General features: G+C 33.6%; 1 protein-coding gene and 1 long non-coding RNA gene across 5 annotated transcripts; one reads left to right on the top strand and one right to left on the bottom strand.

Annotated features, from left to right (window-relative positions):
* Nucleotides 1-453: 453 nt before the first annotated feature.
* On the top strand, nt 454-3,678 carry LOC104710491 (protein AUXIN SIGNALING F-BOX 2). Its single transcript, XM_010427102.3, has 3 exons — nt 454-1,753; nt 2,089-2,584; nt 2,668-3,678. Exons 1-3 carry the CDS (start codon nt 1,302-1,304, stop codon nt 3,445-3,447), a joined length of 1,728 nt encoding a protein of 575 aa, XP_010425404.1. The 5' UTR covers nt 454-1,301; the 3' UTR covers nt 3,448-3,678.
* Nucleotides 3,679-4,447: 769 nt separating this feature from the next.
* LOC104710492 (uncharacterized) lies at nt 4,448-6,556 on the bottom strand. Of its 4 annotated transcripts, none has more exons than XR_015565776.1 (4): nt 6,416-6,556; nt 5,931-5,985; nt 5,168-5,277; nt 4,448-4,878 (listed from the first exon to the last, which is right to left on the bottom strand). It is a non-coding gene; the product is annotated as an uncharacterized LOC104710492 (long non-coding RNA). The 4 variants fall into 4 exon arrangements; XR_015565778.1 differs by lacking the exon at nt 6,416-6,556 and adding an exon at nt 6,148-6,302 and having other exon boundaries at nt 5,168-5,228; XR_015565775.1 differs by having other exon boundaries at nt 4,738-4,878; nt 5,168-5,228.
* Nucleotides 6,557-14,371: the final 7,815 nt, after the last annotated feature.

A 14,371-nucleotide genomic window follows, 5' to 3' on the forward strand; every position in this document is an offset into this window, starting at 1 on the left:
AAATTTAAGAAAGAAAGAAATCTTTACCAATCCAGCTAAAGAGAATAAAGAATTTTCAGCTAAAATTTTAAGTAGTTTAGTATTACTATATATACATAAAAAAAAAACATGCATGTTTTTGTAAACTCAATTTTTTGTTGTATGTTGTTGAAAAAAAAGAAGTTTTTAATAGGTTAATTAAAGAGATGAATGAGTTAATTAAGGTGCATAGTCTTTAAATAATCACTAATCAATCTCTAATCACTAACTAGCTTGCATAATTGATAATTATTAACTAACTACTACTACATTGTAGCAGTACACATCTTATAATGACTTTTTTTTTTTTTTCTTCTGCAAGTACATAAAATCTCGCTTACTTGCCACACGTCAACAATGGCATATCCTCGTGATTAGACCTAAACTCCAAGGGCAATTACAAATGCCCCATTAAGTCTGACACTACTACATCACCTTCTTTTTTTTTTTTTTTTTTTTTTCTCTTTCGCGAATGGCCTCGTAACCAGTGATAAGGACACATGCATGCCATTTCCCATCAACGGTCAAGATTCCTCACCTTCGTCTCTGCTTCAAACTACTCTCGATCGTTGGATTATATCTCTAAACCTAACTATGGTTTCAGAATCTCTTTAACCACGGTTTGTTTCGGTCAGCCAGGTAGGGGCCCCTGTGATGTGCTTCTTCTTTGGTTTTTAAGACTTTTTTTTTAATTTTATTTTCCATTACCACCACCAAGTCATCGAGACAGAAGAGAGAGAGAGAGAGAGAGAGTTTTGTTCTTCTTCTTCTTCTACTTCTTCTGAGCTTTTGCTTTGGTTACGTGATCTCTCTCATCAAAATCTTCTGAATCATCATCTCATCATCATTAGTTTCTTGATTTTTTTTGTTTTCATTTTTCTTGTAAGCTTTCTTTTGTTTCAAGAAAACAAAGCAAAGCTTTCTATTTATTGGTGTTCAGATTCTACAGATCTATTATTTGATTCTCTCTATATCATTGTCAACGTATTTCTTCTTCTACTTCCTTTTTTTTTGTAATCATCACAGTTTTTTTTTTCTTCTTGTAAGAATCTTTTTGAGAATTTGTTCATTCTTTTTTTTTTTCTTTCTCAAATTGATTTGTGTTCTTTCTTGAATCTGTTCTTCATAGATCTAGTTTTTGTTTTTAAGCTAGATCTAAAACACCTCTCTAGATCTGGTGTGTGTTCTTGAGCTCTTATGGTGTTGAGTCAAAGTCAAGTGAATTGACTCTAGTTCAAGATCTAGTGATTTTGTGGATCTTGCTGCTGAAGTTACTTGGAGAGATGAATTATTTCCCGGATGAAGTAGTAGAGCACGTCTTCGACTTTGTAACATCACACAAAGACAGGAATGCTATATCTTTGGTCTGCAAATCATGGTACAAGATTGAGAGATACAGTAGGCAAAAAGTGTTCATTGGGAACTGTTATGCAACTAATCCAGAGAGGTTGCTTAGGAGATTCCCATGTCTGAAGTCTCTGACTTTGAAAGGAAAGCCTCATTTTGCGGATTTCAATTTGGTTCCTCATGAATGGGGAGGTTTTGTGCTGCCTTGGATTGAGGCTTTAGCTCGGAGCCGTGTTGGTCTTGAGGAGCTTAGGTTGAAGAGGATGGTTGTTACTGATGAGAGTCTTGAGCTGCTCTCGCGTTCTTTTGTGAATTTTAAGTCTTTGGTGCTTGTTAGCTGTGAAGGTTTTACTACCGATGGTCTTGCCTCCATTGCTGCCAATTGCAGGTATCATTTTTCTTTCTTTCTTGTGTGTTAGAAGTTGTAACTTTGTTGTGTAAGCTTTAGTTTTGATATCTGACTATAAAGCTTGACTATAGCTGCTATGTTTCAATATCATTGCACATTGCTTTTGGTCCAACACTAGTATCCAATTTACAGTTAAGGATCAGTATATTTGTTTTGAAGTAATAAAGAACTATGCAAATAAGGTCGAGTAACCAGTTTGGTTATTGCAATGGTTGCTCTTGGCTGTGAGTTAAAAATGTCTTAAAGGTTTTAAGTCTATTTGTATTGGTTATGTTATGTAACTCTGTTTTTAAGAAATTATGTTTTCTTTGTAGGCATCTTCGGGATCTGGACTTGCAAGAGAATGAAATAGATGATCATAGAGGTCAATGGCTAAGTTGTTTCCCAGACACTTGCACGACCCTTGTCACGCTAAACTTTGCGTGTCTCGAAGGAGAAACCAATCTGGTGGCTTTAGAGAGGCTTGTTGCTAGATCTCCAAACCTGAAGAGTCTGAAGCTAAACCGTGCAGTTCCCCTAGATGCACTCGCAAGGTTAATGTCGTGTGCACCGCAGATGGTTGACTTAGGAGTAGGGTCGTATGAGAATGACCCAGATTCAGAGTCTTACCTGAAGCTCCAGGCTGCTATAAAGAAATGCACCTTGTTGAGGAGTTTGTCTGGTTTTCTAGAGGCTGCTCCTCACTGTCTCTCAGCTTTCCACCCAATATGTCATAATCTCACCTCCTTGAATCTTAGTTACGCAGCTGAGATTCATGGCAGCCATCTCATTAAGCTTATTCAGCATTGCAAGAAACTTCAACGGTTATGGGTAAGCTAATACTATATCCTTTGTAAAAGATATGAATCCACCAGATAGATTTTTATTTGTAATGGTTTGATGTTTTCTTGCAGATATTGGATAGTATAGGTGACAAAGGGCTTGAGGTTGTAGCTTCTACATGCAAAGAGTTACAAGAGCTTAGGGTTTTTCCATCTGATTTACTCGGTGGGGGCAACACAGCTGTGACCGAAGAAGGTCTAGTTGCAATCTCCGCAGGCTGCCCTAAGCTTCACTCGATACTCTACTTCTGTCAGCAGATGACAAACGCAGCTCTCGTAACCGTTGCTAAGAACTGTCCAAATTTCATCAGGTTCAGGCTCTGCATCCTCGAGCCAAACAAGCCTGATCACGTTACATCTCAACCACTAGACGAAGGGTTCGGAGCAATCGTCAAAGCCTGCAAGAGCCTGAGACGGCTTTCCCTCTCAGGTCTCCTCACAGACCAAGTCTTCCTCTACATCGGGATGTACGCGAACCAGCTCGAGATGCTCTCCATAGCATTCGCAGGGGATACGGACAAAGGCATGCTCTACGTGTTGAACGGTTGCAAGAAGATGAAGAAGCTAGAGATCAGGGATAGTCCGTTTGGGGACACGGCGCTTCTTGCTGATGTGAGCAAGTATGAAACAATGCGATCCCTTTGGATGTCGTCATGTGAAGTCACGCTCAGCGGATGCAAAGGGCTCGCAGAGAAAGCGCCGTGGCTCAACGTTGAGATCATAAACGAGACCGATAACAACCGGATGGAGGAAAACGGACACGAGGGAAGACAGAAAGTGGATAAGTTGTATCTGTACCGGACTGTGGTTGGGACAAGAATGGATGCGCCGCCATTTGTTTGGATTCTCTAGGTCCTCTTTTTTTCTCCGACCAAACATGGATGGGGGAGCTCTGGTTCAATGCTTCTGGTCTTTCTGAGAATCTGATTGGTCGTGTTCCGTTAATGTGTCCTTCCCGAATTAGGTGTACTTTTTGTTTTTGTTTTTCTTTAAAATTTAAAGACAAAGAACTGATTCTTCTGTGAAAGCCATTCTGTTTTTGTTTTTGACTTTCCTCTGGTGATTTATTGTTCTTTTTTACAAGTGCTTGTCTTTTTTAATAAGCTTTTTAGATTAGGTTAAATTAGTTTTTTTTTACCTTGCTAGGAATATACAAAATAAAGAAGAAAAAACTTGTACATAAAATAGAATCAAGTATTAATCATAGTATTTTTTGAGATTAAGATTAATGATTTCCCTTGTTTTCTAATATTTTTTTGTTGTTTTTGTTTTATACTCCCTCTGTTTCAAAATATGGATGTTTTAACTAAAACACGCAGATTAAGAAAATTTTACTTTTAACAAGTTCAATCACAAAAATAATACTACATAATATATAATACTAGGAATTTAACCGCCCGTATTGTTTTTGTTTTATACTCCCCCCGTTTCAAAATATGGATGTTTTAACTAAAACACGCAGATTAAGAAAATTTTACTTTTAACAAGTTCAACCAATTAGAAATAATACTACATAATATATAATACTAGGAATTTAACCGCGCTACACGCGGTCGAATTGTTTTAAGAAATTTTATGTATTTTTTAATATATCTTATTCTTTTGGTCACAACATAAGAGTATGAAATTATATATGCTTTCAGAAATATGAGCTTTCATATAGTTTACAATAAAATATAGACTAAAAAGGAAAATTTAGAAGAACTGAGTTGGTTATTTCATATACATGAGATTGAAGGGCCTCAAATTTTTCATCACGTTTTGTGAACACATTTCACATTTAAAGTTTTTTTCTTTGTTCTACTTGGCTATTTTCCTCTCTTTAGAAAATCATTTCATTGGTTTGGAGCTAGTAAATTGAACATTTGTAATAAATTTAAATTCAACCGAAAATAAATGAACAAAAGTAAGAACAACTTATAAATATTGAACCCAACTTATTTCTTAAGGGGTTTAAACTATGTCTTATGGAAAATATAACAAAATAAGAAACTCATGAACCTTCAATATGCCCATCTATCTAATGGTGATTTTACTCGCTTCCCAGTCCTGATCTTTCTTAAAAAGGATGAAGACAATTCCATCTTTACATGACTCGCTTCTCGGTCATGAATTACTTTTGACCCTTGTACTTAAAATTCTTTAGGAAACACTTCATTTCTTTCTGGATTAAAGAAAGTCATATGAAAAGGGCAAGAGAACTATGAAATTTACATAATTGAGAACGTTGATTGGATGACATGAACTCTGAGCTTTCCTGGCATAGGCTCGATTACACCACGACTGAAGAAAAACAAACATTAGCATGAATCATAAATTATTGGATGAAAGTTATGTACGCACAATATTCAAGTAATTGTTCACTTGAATATGTCAGAAGGAAACTAATAAACCTTCCTAATGAAGCTTGAACTTGTTACATATTCTACTTTAATTATAGTAGGATTAATTCGAAAGAGTAATAATAAGCAGGTTTTGGACATGAGGTCGTGAACTTAAGCATTTTTTAACTACAGTAGAGCAAAGTGAAAAGGCATTATATGCTTACAAAATTGGTTTACATCTAACTTACCCCATAAACCATGAGGATTCACTTGAGCTTGATATTCATATGATCATGTTCATTGAATAACCTGCACGTATGCCAATTGTTTCGTCCCATCTTAAAGTTATTTGATGTGTCTAAACATATAAATGAGGCAATGAAAACCAAACTAATACAAATGATATAACATAGTTCTTAACTCTTTCTACTGTATACCATAATGTACATGGAAATTAAACAAAATCAAATACCGAGATATATAATATCATCTCGATTTTAGTATTCTTTGGAGAACTAAATTCTAGATAGACATAACCATAGAGTAAAATAATCTCTAGTTCAACATGGAAACAAATAGCTGATCTAGCTATGAATGTTTATGGATTCATGTAGCTTGAAGTTTGATAACAGATCATAACAGAAAAACTGGAAGACCTATTATTTAAAGACCCAAAAAGCTACCTAGAACGATGTAGTATACTTTTATTATAAAAAGCAGGCCAATTACTCATTGGAGTTGTTACTTAGAGCCTCAACATAGAATATATACTGAGCGAACCAACAAAACCACCAACTATGAAATAAGTTGCCCCGACTTGAGCTATAACGGTAAAGCAGATATGTTCTGGTAGGAAACAAAAACTATATACAAACCATGTATGACAGCGTCGACACATGTGTTATGAGGAGGGATACTTAAATCATACATTGATACATAAACAAACATACATACATCTGATTTAAAAGAAGTAAAGAACCGAACAAAAATCTAATTAAGAAAGAGACATACCCAAATTTAGTGAGAGTATTTCACCCAGATCCTCTAGCTTCAGCCTTCCTCTTTTCTGAAAATTAACAATTTCAATGAATTAGATATAACTATTAATACATGTATACAATACGCATATATATATATATATATATATATATATATATATGTCCATACACATGTGATTATACTGATTCAAGCCGAAGATGAAAATCATAAACAAAGAAAAGGTAAAGACCTTCATAACTCAAAAAAAATGACTAAAACCTAGCCGCCGTTCAGCAGATTGAACACTGAACATTGAAGAGAGAAAGGAAATTGTGAAGAGAAAATTCATCTAGTCCTATATAATCCATGTAAGTAAAGAGAAATTTTAGAGTGAAAGGAAATTGTAAGAGGCATGAAACGGGAGGAGATGACATTATATAGGACTTCAACTTACACTTATTGAATAAAAAGTAGTGGGACTTCAATTGAAAGAGACAACATTGAAAGACTTGAATTACCGTTTTAGAGGAAGACGTTACGATGGAGATGGAAGTCAGGAAAGACAGCGAAAGGGTGTGGAGGATTGTTGAGGGACGCTTCAGGTCGCACAACGGCGGACGGCGGAGTGGAGCTTCCTGGAGAAAGATTTTATTTCAACATCATATAAAACATGTATTATTATTGGATTGAGCTTTTACAGAAATATGAAATTGGGCTTTTAAAGAAATATGAAACACAAAAAAAAAAAAAGAATTGCTTAGTGGGTTGTGTCAAAAATTTGGCCTTATTAAATAGAGGGAGTGGCTGATGTGGCAGCACCAGGAATGAGTAAAATTAACTTTATATATATAAATTAAAATAATCTAAAAGTTGCATAGAAATTTGAAAACATCCTATATTATGAAACAAAATTTTTTTCCAAACCAACTTATATTTTGAAATGGAAGGAATATAATTTTTTATCATTTACAAAGTTTGTTAGGGGTGGGAATAATAATCTTAACGTTTTGATGCTAACGTCAAAATAATTGAGATCATTGAGACTTGAGGTCTAGAATCTACCCCACCCAATCTCTGCATCAAAAATCACAATCATCAAATCATAAGATAACATCAATCTAATATGATAGCGTGGGGTCATGCATCATAACGTTTGATGATTGAGTATCACCAAATTTCTGCTGCAAAGAAACTTTCGTTACGTGATTGAGATAAAAAGATAGGAAATTTGACAATTTTTTGCCTGAACTTTGTTTAGGAATAAGCTTATAATCGGCCCAATTAATAAGGGCCGATTAATATGTATGTAGTATGTTCCATTTGAGATCCACCGGCCGGTACTTCTTTGGACAAAACACAAATCGAACGGCTGGAAAAATCACATACTTGGAAAACAAACACAATGTTTTTGTATTTTTCATTACATTTAAAATAGAATACAAGGTAATCGATATGAATTTTTATAAAAATTAATATTTAAAATCACAGAAACCCAAAAATTTATTTTTAAAATAATAAATCATTTTTGTATATTTGTAAAAAATAGTGGTTTTGTTTATTTATATTATATCACTAGAAACTAGAATAATACTCCTTTTTTTAAAAAACCTATGGCGACATCCTGTTTTTTTTTTTTTTTTGTTAGAATTATAATCCATTTAATGATGTGGCGTTTGTAAGCAAAATAAAAATATAAATAACATTTTGCTTGATTATAAGATTTCATGTTATTGGAGAAAGCAGTGAATCAAGAAGATTGTGTTTGATTTAGTGAATCAATATTTAAACGTCGTAACAGAAAGTAGAAAAAACGATCTGAATGGTAACTGCGGCCAGGGCAGACAAATCCGTCTGCGGACCAGACCGCTCTGTTTTAAGTGTAGACAACAGACCATTACGGTCCAACTGTATTTATAAAGAAAAGCGGTCCGCAGTTGGTCCACTGCGGTTTTGTTTTTATTTTCTGTAGACTGCACCACTGCGGACTACACATGATGAATGGTAAATAAAAAGTAGTCTGATCCGCAAATAAATTTATTCGCTCCAACCGCTGCAACCATTCACACTCTAACTTTTATTAACAAAATTTGTATCATTTATTTTCGCACATAGATATAATTATATCTCAAAAAAGACATTATATACAAAGAATCAGAAAGTCCTTGGCTACCAAATATGTTTTCCTATTCATCTTTCACATCTCTTTTTTAAAAATATGTGTACACTAACCAAAATAATATTAATAGGATTTGAAAATCAAACGCAAGATTTGACAGTTTCAACACATGAAACAATACCTACTTTAATATATAGATTAAGTTTTATTTTGTTTTCCGAAAATAATTATAGTACGAGACAAAAAGAAAAATAGGTATAACATAGATGAAAAAGTATGTCAAAATAGCCAAGGAGACTGCCTGAAACCTAACCCGCAAGATTCAGAGGAGTTTCAAATTATTATACCTTTTAAATGCATAATAATCCAAAACCCATGAACTTCAAATTGAATCATGGAGGTGAAAAAGATCAGGCAAGTCATCCTTGGCTATTAAACATAACTATTTTCGCTATGTTAAACCTCTCTTCTCCTTTATTCACTTCATAACTCTCTAGATGTCTCTCATTCCTCACATGCATGTGCTCTCTTTTTATAATCTTTGAGAAGGAATATAATATATGCGTATAAAAGTTTCTAAAATTATCTCTTCTCTTTTTGCATGGGCTAAATATAGTCAACTTTGAGTTCTTTATCACGGGAATATGTTCTTTTAAATGGACCATTTTCGGGTCACTAAGATAATATTCTTTTCGGTTCATTCACACAAAATTATATATCAAAGTTAGCGAGTTGGTTTTGTAGTGTTTCCACAATAGTGTAAAAACTTTAGATTGTCGAATGATTTCACTTCTGTTTATATAAAATAAAACATTGTTCTTTTCTGTGAGTTTGAATAAATAAATGAAATCAAATGTATATGTAAATTTAGATGTGGTTATTTCAAATAGTATGAAACAATTGTTTAAGTTGGTAAATTCAGACATATATATAGATTATAATTCTTTGAATAATTTATGATGTTAACCAAATGTCCATAGCTTGTTTCTCTTCCAAATGTACTTGGGATTTGATTCGTGAAACCTCGCCGAGAATTTCTTGGTCACGTCTTGTCTGGTTCTCTCAAGCAGTCCCACGTTTTTCCTTTATTGTGTGGCTTGCGATTCGTGATCGGCTCTCCACTGGCCAACGTATGCGTCTCTGGAGACAAACGCAGGCCTGTCCACTATGTGGTGAGCGTAATAAGACCAGATATCATCTGTTTTTCGCTTGTCCATATTCATTTTGTATTTGGTCGTCCTTAGCTGCTCTGCAATCCTAATCCAGTTTGGACAATCGGTTTGAGAGAACTCACTCGCCAAATTTCTCCTACTATTGATGCTACTCCCCTACATCTTCTCTTCCAAACCGTTATCTATTTTTTTTGGAGGGAGCTGGGCGTATCCATAACACATGCTACCTCTCCTACCACGCCCTTACTGGTTTGATCACCGAAGAGATCACGCTGCGCCTACAAAGTCTCCACCACCTCCAACACTCCCCTAGTCCTCTTTTGGTCCGTTAGCAAGGCATTCTGGACCGCTGAAGCTTTGTCTTTAATCATTGGTTTTTAGGCTTGATGATGCTCTGTGTTTACAAGTTTTACCCAAACTCATGTAAATATTTTTTCTTTTGTTGATTAATGAATTTGATATTTCAACCAAAAAAAAATGTCCATAGCTCCACTGAAAAGCAAATATTATTATTTAGATGTTAATCTATTGGTATATGTTAAACTAGGTAGTCCTACCAAAAAAAATTGTTAAACTAGGTAGTTTTAGATGTCCATAGCTCCATAGTTTAAAAAATAAATATATATCATCTACTAATAGATTAACATCTAAGTAATAATATTTTGCTAACGTGGGGTAACTCATCGTGGCTTGATAACTGTTCTCAACTTATTTCAGATCGCTTATTATTCTCACTACTTTGTATATATGCATACTTTTTAGTTGAAACTCGAATGATAAATTAATAATAAAAAATAACTCTCGTTAAAATTCTAAAATAGGAAATTTTTGATGATATGTTGCATCTTTTTATTACCCCTTTTGGATATTGAAAGGTTTGACCGTTAAATTAAAGAATTAGAATTCTACTTTTTTGGGACAATGCCGAATCAATCCACGCCCATCATTTTTTCAAAGTAATCGATTCTTTTCTATATTATCATATTTTTTCATATACGACTGCTGAGATTTGATATGGTTAAATGTCAGCGTCATATAAACATGTCGTTTTATTTGTAGTTTTAGGGGCACTTTGGTATAAACAGATGTACATGTAGGCAATAGAGTTCTGATGTTTTTTGAAAATTGTAAGCTATTTAAAACGAAAATTTTAAATGTGCAAATGAGGATAACTCATGTATATAAAGTTTTTATTTTATTTTATTTTCTCTGCCTAATCAATGCGTTGTATACTTGTCAAATTGTTTTATTCACGTATATCTGCTCGTTTGTACGGTAAACCTACTATTTTTTTTTTTTAAACTCATGTTAATCATTCTTTGTAGGTAGTTTAATTTCTATTGTAGGTTTTAGTGTCACAAAAACGAATTTGTAATTTATATTTTATGTTAAGTAAACATTCAAATAACTAACTGGTTATTAGGAAGGTTTTAGTCTGGACTTCTCAATTAGACTAGGTTTATAGTAAGCTTTGTAATTAAGTCATCACATTTATATTTTTTTTTCATTGTAGACAATTTTGTCAACAGTATGAGTTATGGAGATTTACATTATAGCGTTACTAAAACAAACCTCAGACTACAAGTCTTAGTTATAATAGATTTTTTTGTGTATGAATTAGCCTTTAATTATCATCGTGTTGACAGCTCTGTAGAGATGCCAATTTACATTGCAAAAGGATCCTAGGTTGCATTTAAACCTGTTGCAGCGTAAACCTAACAAGGTCCAAGGTTCGTGGATTTCGAAGAAATGACCGAATGACAAACAATGATAGAAAGAGAAAATGGTTGAACCAATGATCAAAATGGTTGAAACTTAAATTATGGTTTTTTTTTTCATTAATAATCAAAGCTAATGAACTCTACGTACACGTACAACCCACTTAAATACTAATAGGAAAGCTATAAAACCCAAATTTTAAGATGAAGATAAGATCAAACATATACACTTGAAACCGCGGTTTCATCACCAATACCATGCAACATTTCACTATATACATGCAAATAGCCTTAAAATCATCAGCATTGTGTCTCCATGATTTTTCTTGTCACGTCTCTCTAATTTTGGATGAAGGTAAACGTCGGACATGAGAGAGAAGAACATATAAGGATAGCCAAGGAGACTGCCTGATATCTTTTGATGAGCGAAATGGTCATTACTTGTTATAACTTATAGTCACTTGTCAAATATGACATAACCATTTTACTCAAAGAAACAGGCAAGTCATCCTTGGCTACCAAATATGATTCTCCTATTCATATTTGACATCTCCTTCTAAATAATGTGCGTACTCACCACATACACTATAACAAATGCTTTAGAAACTAACCGGTAAAAATTGACGTTTTTGAAACATATATAACACTCTAACAAAGATTGAATATATATAGTTGAACTGCATATTTATAGTGATTCTGAAGACATTAAGGAAATTAGGTGTAACATGGATGAAAAAAGCATGTCAAGATAGCCAAGGAGACTGCCTGAAACCTAACCCGCAAGATTCAACATGATTTTCGAACTATTATACTTTTAAAATGCATAATAATCGAAAACGCATGAATCTAAAATTGAATCATGGAGGTGAAAAAGATCAGGCAAGTCATCCTTGGCTACCAAACATGACTCTTTTCGCCATGTTATACCTCTCTTCTTCATTATACGCTTTACAACTCTCTCTATGTCTCATTCCTCACATGCATGTGCTCTCTTTTTTTATAACCCTTGAGAAGGAATATGTGCTTACTGATTTCTAAAATGATCTCTTTTCTTTTTGCATGGGCTAAATATAGTCAACTTTGAAATTTCCATCACTAGAATATGTTCCTCTAAATGGACCATTTTTTGGGTCATTTAGATATTATTCTTGTCGTTTCATTCACAAAATTATACATCGCATTTCATTTATGGGTGTAAGAGTTTCTCCAATTTAGAAACTTTAATTTACGTTGTCGAATCATCTCGATTTTGTTTATATAAAATAGACCTATATATGTACATTTTAGATGTGTATATTTCAAATAGTTTGAAACTATTGTTTCAGTTGATAAAATCTTTGAAGAAAGCCTATTGTAGCCAACTCTAGTTTCAAACTATTACACTCAAACTTAAAAATCATACACATATTTAAATTATATAATGTTAAGTTTGAGTGTAATAGTTTATGATTTTTATATAGAACCGTAGACATATTACTTAATAGATAGCTTAAAATCAATCAATAAATTGGCTATAGATAAAAAAAAAAAAAGCATTTTAACATACGTCGGTCAACTCATTGATCTGGTTGATAAAATGTTCTTAATATATTTCATATTGCATACATACTTTTTACTAATAATAGTAATCGAGTACATATATATATATGTACTAAACGGTCCCTTTTATCTAACTGAAAAGTGTAAATAAAAAACTATTCCTTCGAATTGATCATGCTCTGCCTTATGATATGGGCAGGTTATTCTTCACGTTTTTTTCTAATTTAATTTATGATAAAAAATCGTTTTCCTTAAAATTCCATAAATGTAAATTTTGACGATATATATGTTGCATTTTTCTTCTCTTTTGTATATAAAAAAGGCTTGACCATGAAATGAAAGAAAACAGAATACCTTTGGACATTGCGGAAGGTATAAAAAGTAGTCGATCCTCCTTTCTTCGTATCGTTTATATTACCTATAGTTGAGAATGTGATTTTATTTGGTTCGAGTGTCTTTTTGGTATGCATGTTCTCACAGATATTGTTCACTGGCATCTGTTGGATTTTTTTTTTTTTTTTTAACAAGCATAGTCCGCAGAACAGTTTGCCCCAAAAAAAAAAAGAAGTCCGCAGAACAATGTTCAATATTTTCTTTCCAACAACATGTATCTGTGTGAATGTTAACGAGTATCATAAGCGACTAAAACTAAAATTCCCCAATTTAAATTAAAATTCTACAAAAATAAACACCATGCTCATGTAATACAAAATCCATAGAGAAACAAATTAGCAATAAATATTAGTCTTTAAACATTTGTCTTTCTTTTTTTCTCTACAAAATGGTTAACCAAGTTTTCAAAATCAAAAATTCTAACTACTATCTTTAGATTGATAAAATAGTCAAGTCATTAAATCTTTCTTGTGACATAATAGGAAACAATTTGGTAAAAGAACGTCTACTCACTGTATGAACTTAAAGGCTTAGCATCAAATGCTCGACTGAAGACGTAACGACAAGTTGAAACCAAAATTAAAGAGACAAGTGTACAAATTAAAGAAGTTCTCATGGGATTCTCGTCGTTTCTCATTTGAGGTACCCATCTTTTCTTTCTCTTATATTTTTAATTTTTTCAATTATTTTAATAAGAAATCGATCTCATTGGAGATGCTTTGATATCTCTCATTTTCTTTTATTAATTAAGAAACTAGAGCTCCATGTTTGTGCCACGATGTAGTGTGGTTAGTCGCCTCTTGTCTCTGCGGTTTGGGTTGGATAATTACAAGTTCTGATTGTCCCCCCACGACCTCTTTCTCTGTGAATAGAGCCTATGATGCCTTAGTTCTAGTAGCGGAAGCACTTGAATTGTGTAATGCGCTCATAATGGCAGCCGGTCAGCCAGATTTTGCCTCTCTAACGGTGTTGTGGAATTCTCAAGTCCTGGTTTCACTCATCAACGCTAGGGAAAGTACTATAGAACGTAACTTAAAGGGATACAACATGATATAACTTTGTTAGAGCTAAAATCTGATAACACCTTTTCTATCAAAACAATTTCTCAAAACTCCTTCAATGGTAAAAGGACAATATTACTCTTAATGAAGATTGTTTTAGGTTAAATATAATTAAATCAGTAATTGTTCAACGAAAAACACAGTAGCTCAGTGGTTGCAAGCTCCATGCGCACGCGCGCGCGCCCAGGGTTCGAATCCCACTATACGGGGTACAACTGGTACAACTAGGGTGCAACTAGTACAACAAGGGGATATATGGTACAACTATGCGAGGTGCAACTGGTACAACTAGGATGCAACTGGTACAACTAGGGGATATATGGTACAACTATGCGAGGTGCAACTGGTACAACTAGAAATCGGGTATGTACGACTAGGATGTTTAATATTCTTTAAAAATTGTTAGAGGAGTAGTTTCGTCCTTTCATTAAAAAAAGGGGTAGTGAGAATAAGTGAGGGTAATGCAGAAATGAAT

This window comes from Camelina sativa, chromosome 9 (assembly GCF_030686135.1).
Source record: "Camelina sativa cultivar CO46 ecotype springtype chromosome 9, ASM3068613v1".
Taxonomy (NCBI): domain Eukaryota; kingdom Viridiplantae; phylum Streptophyta; class Magnoliopsida; order Brassicales; family Brassicaceae; genus Camelina; species Camelina sativa.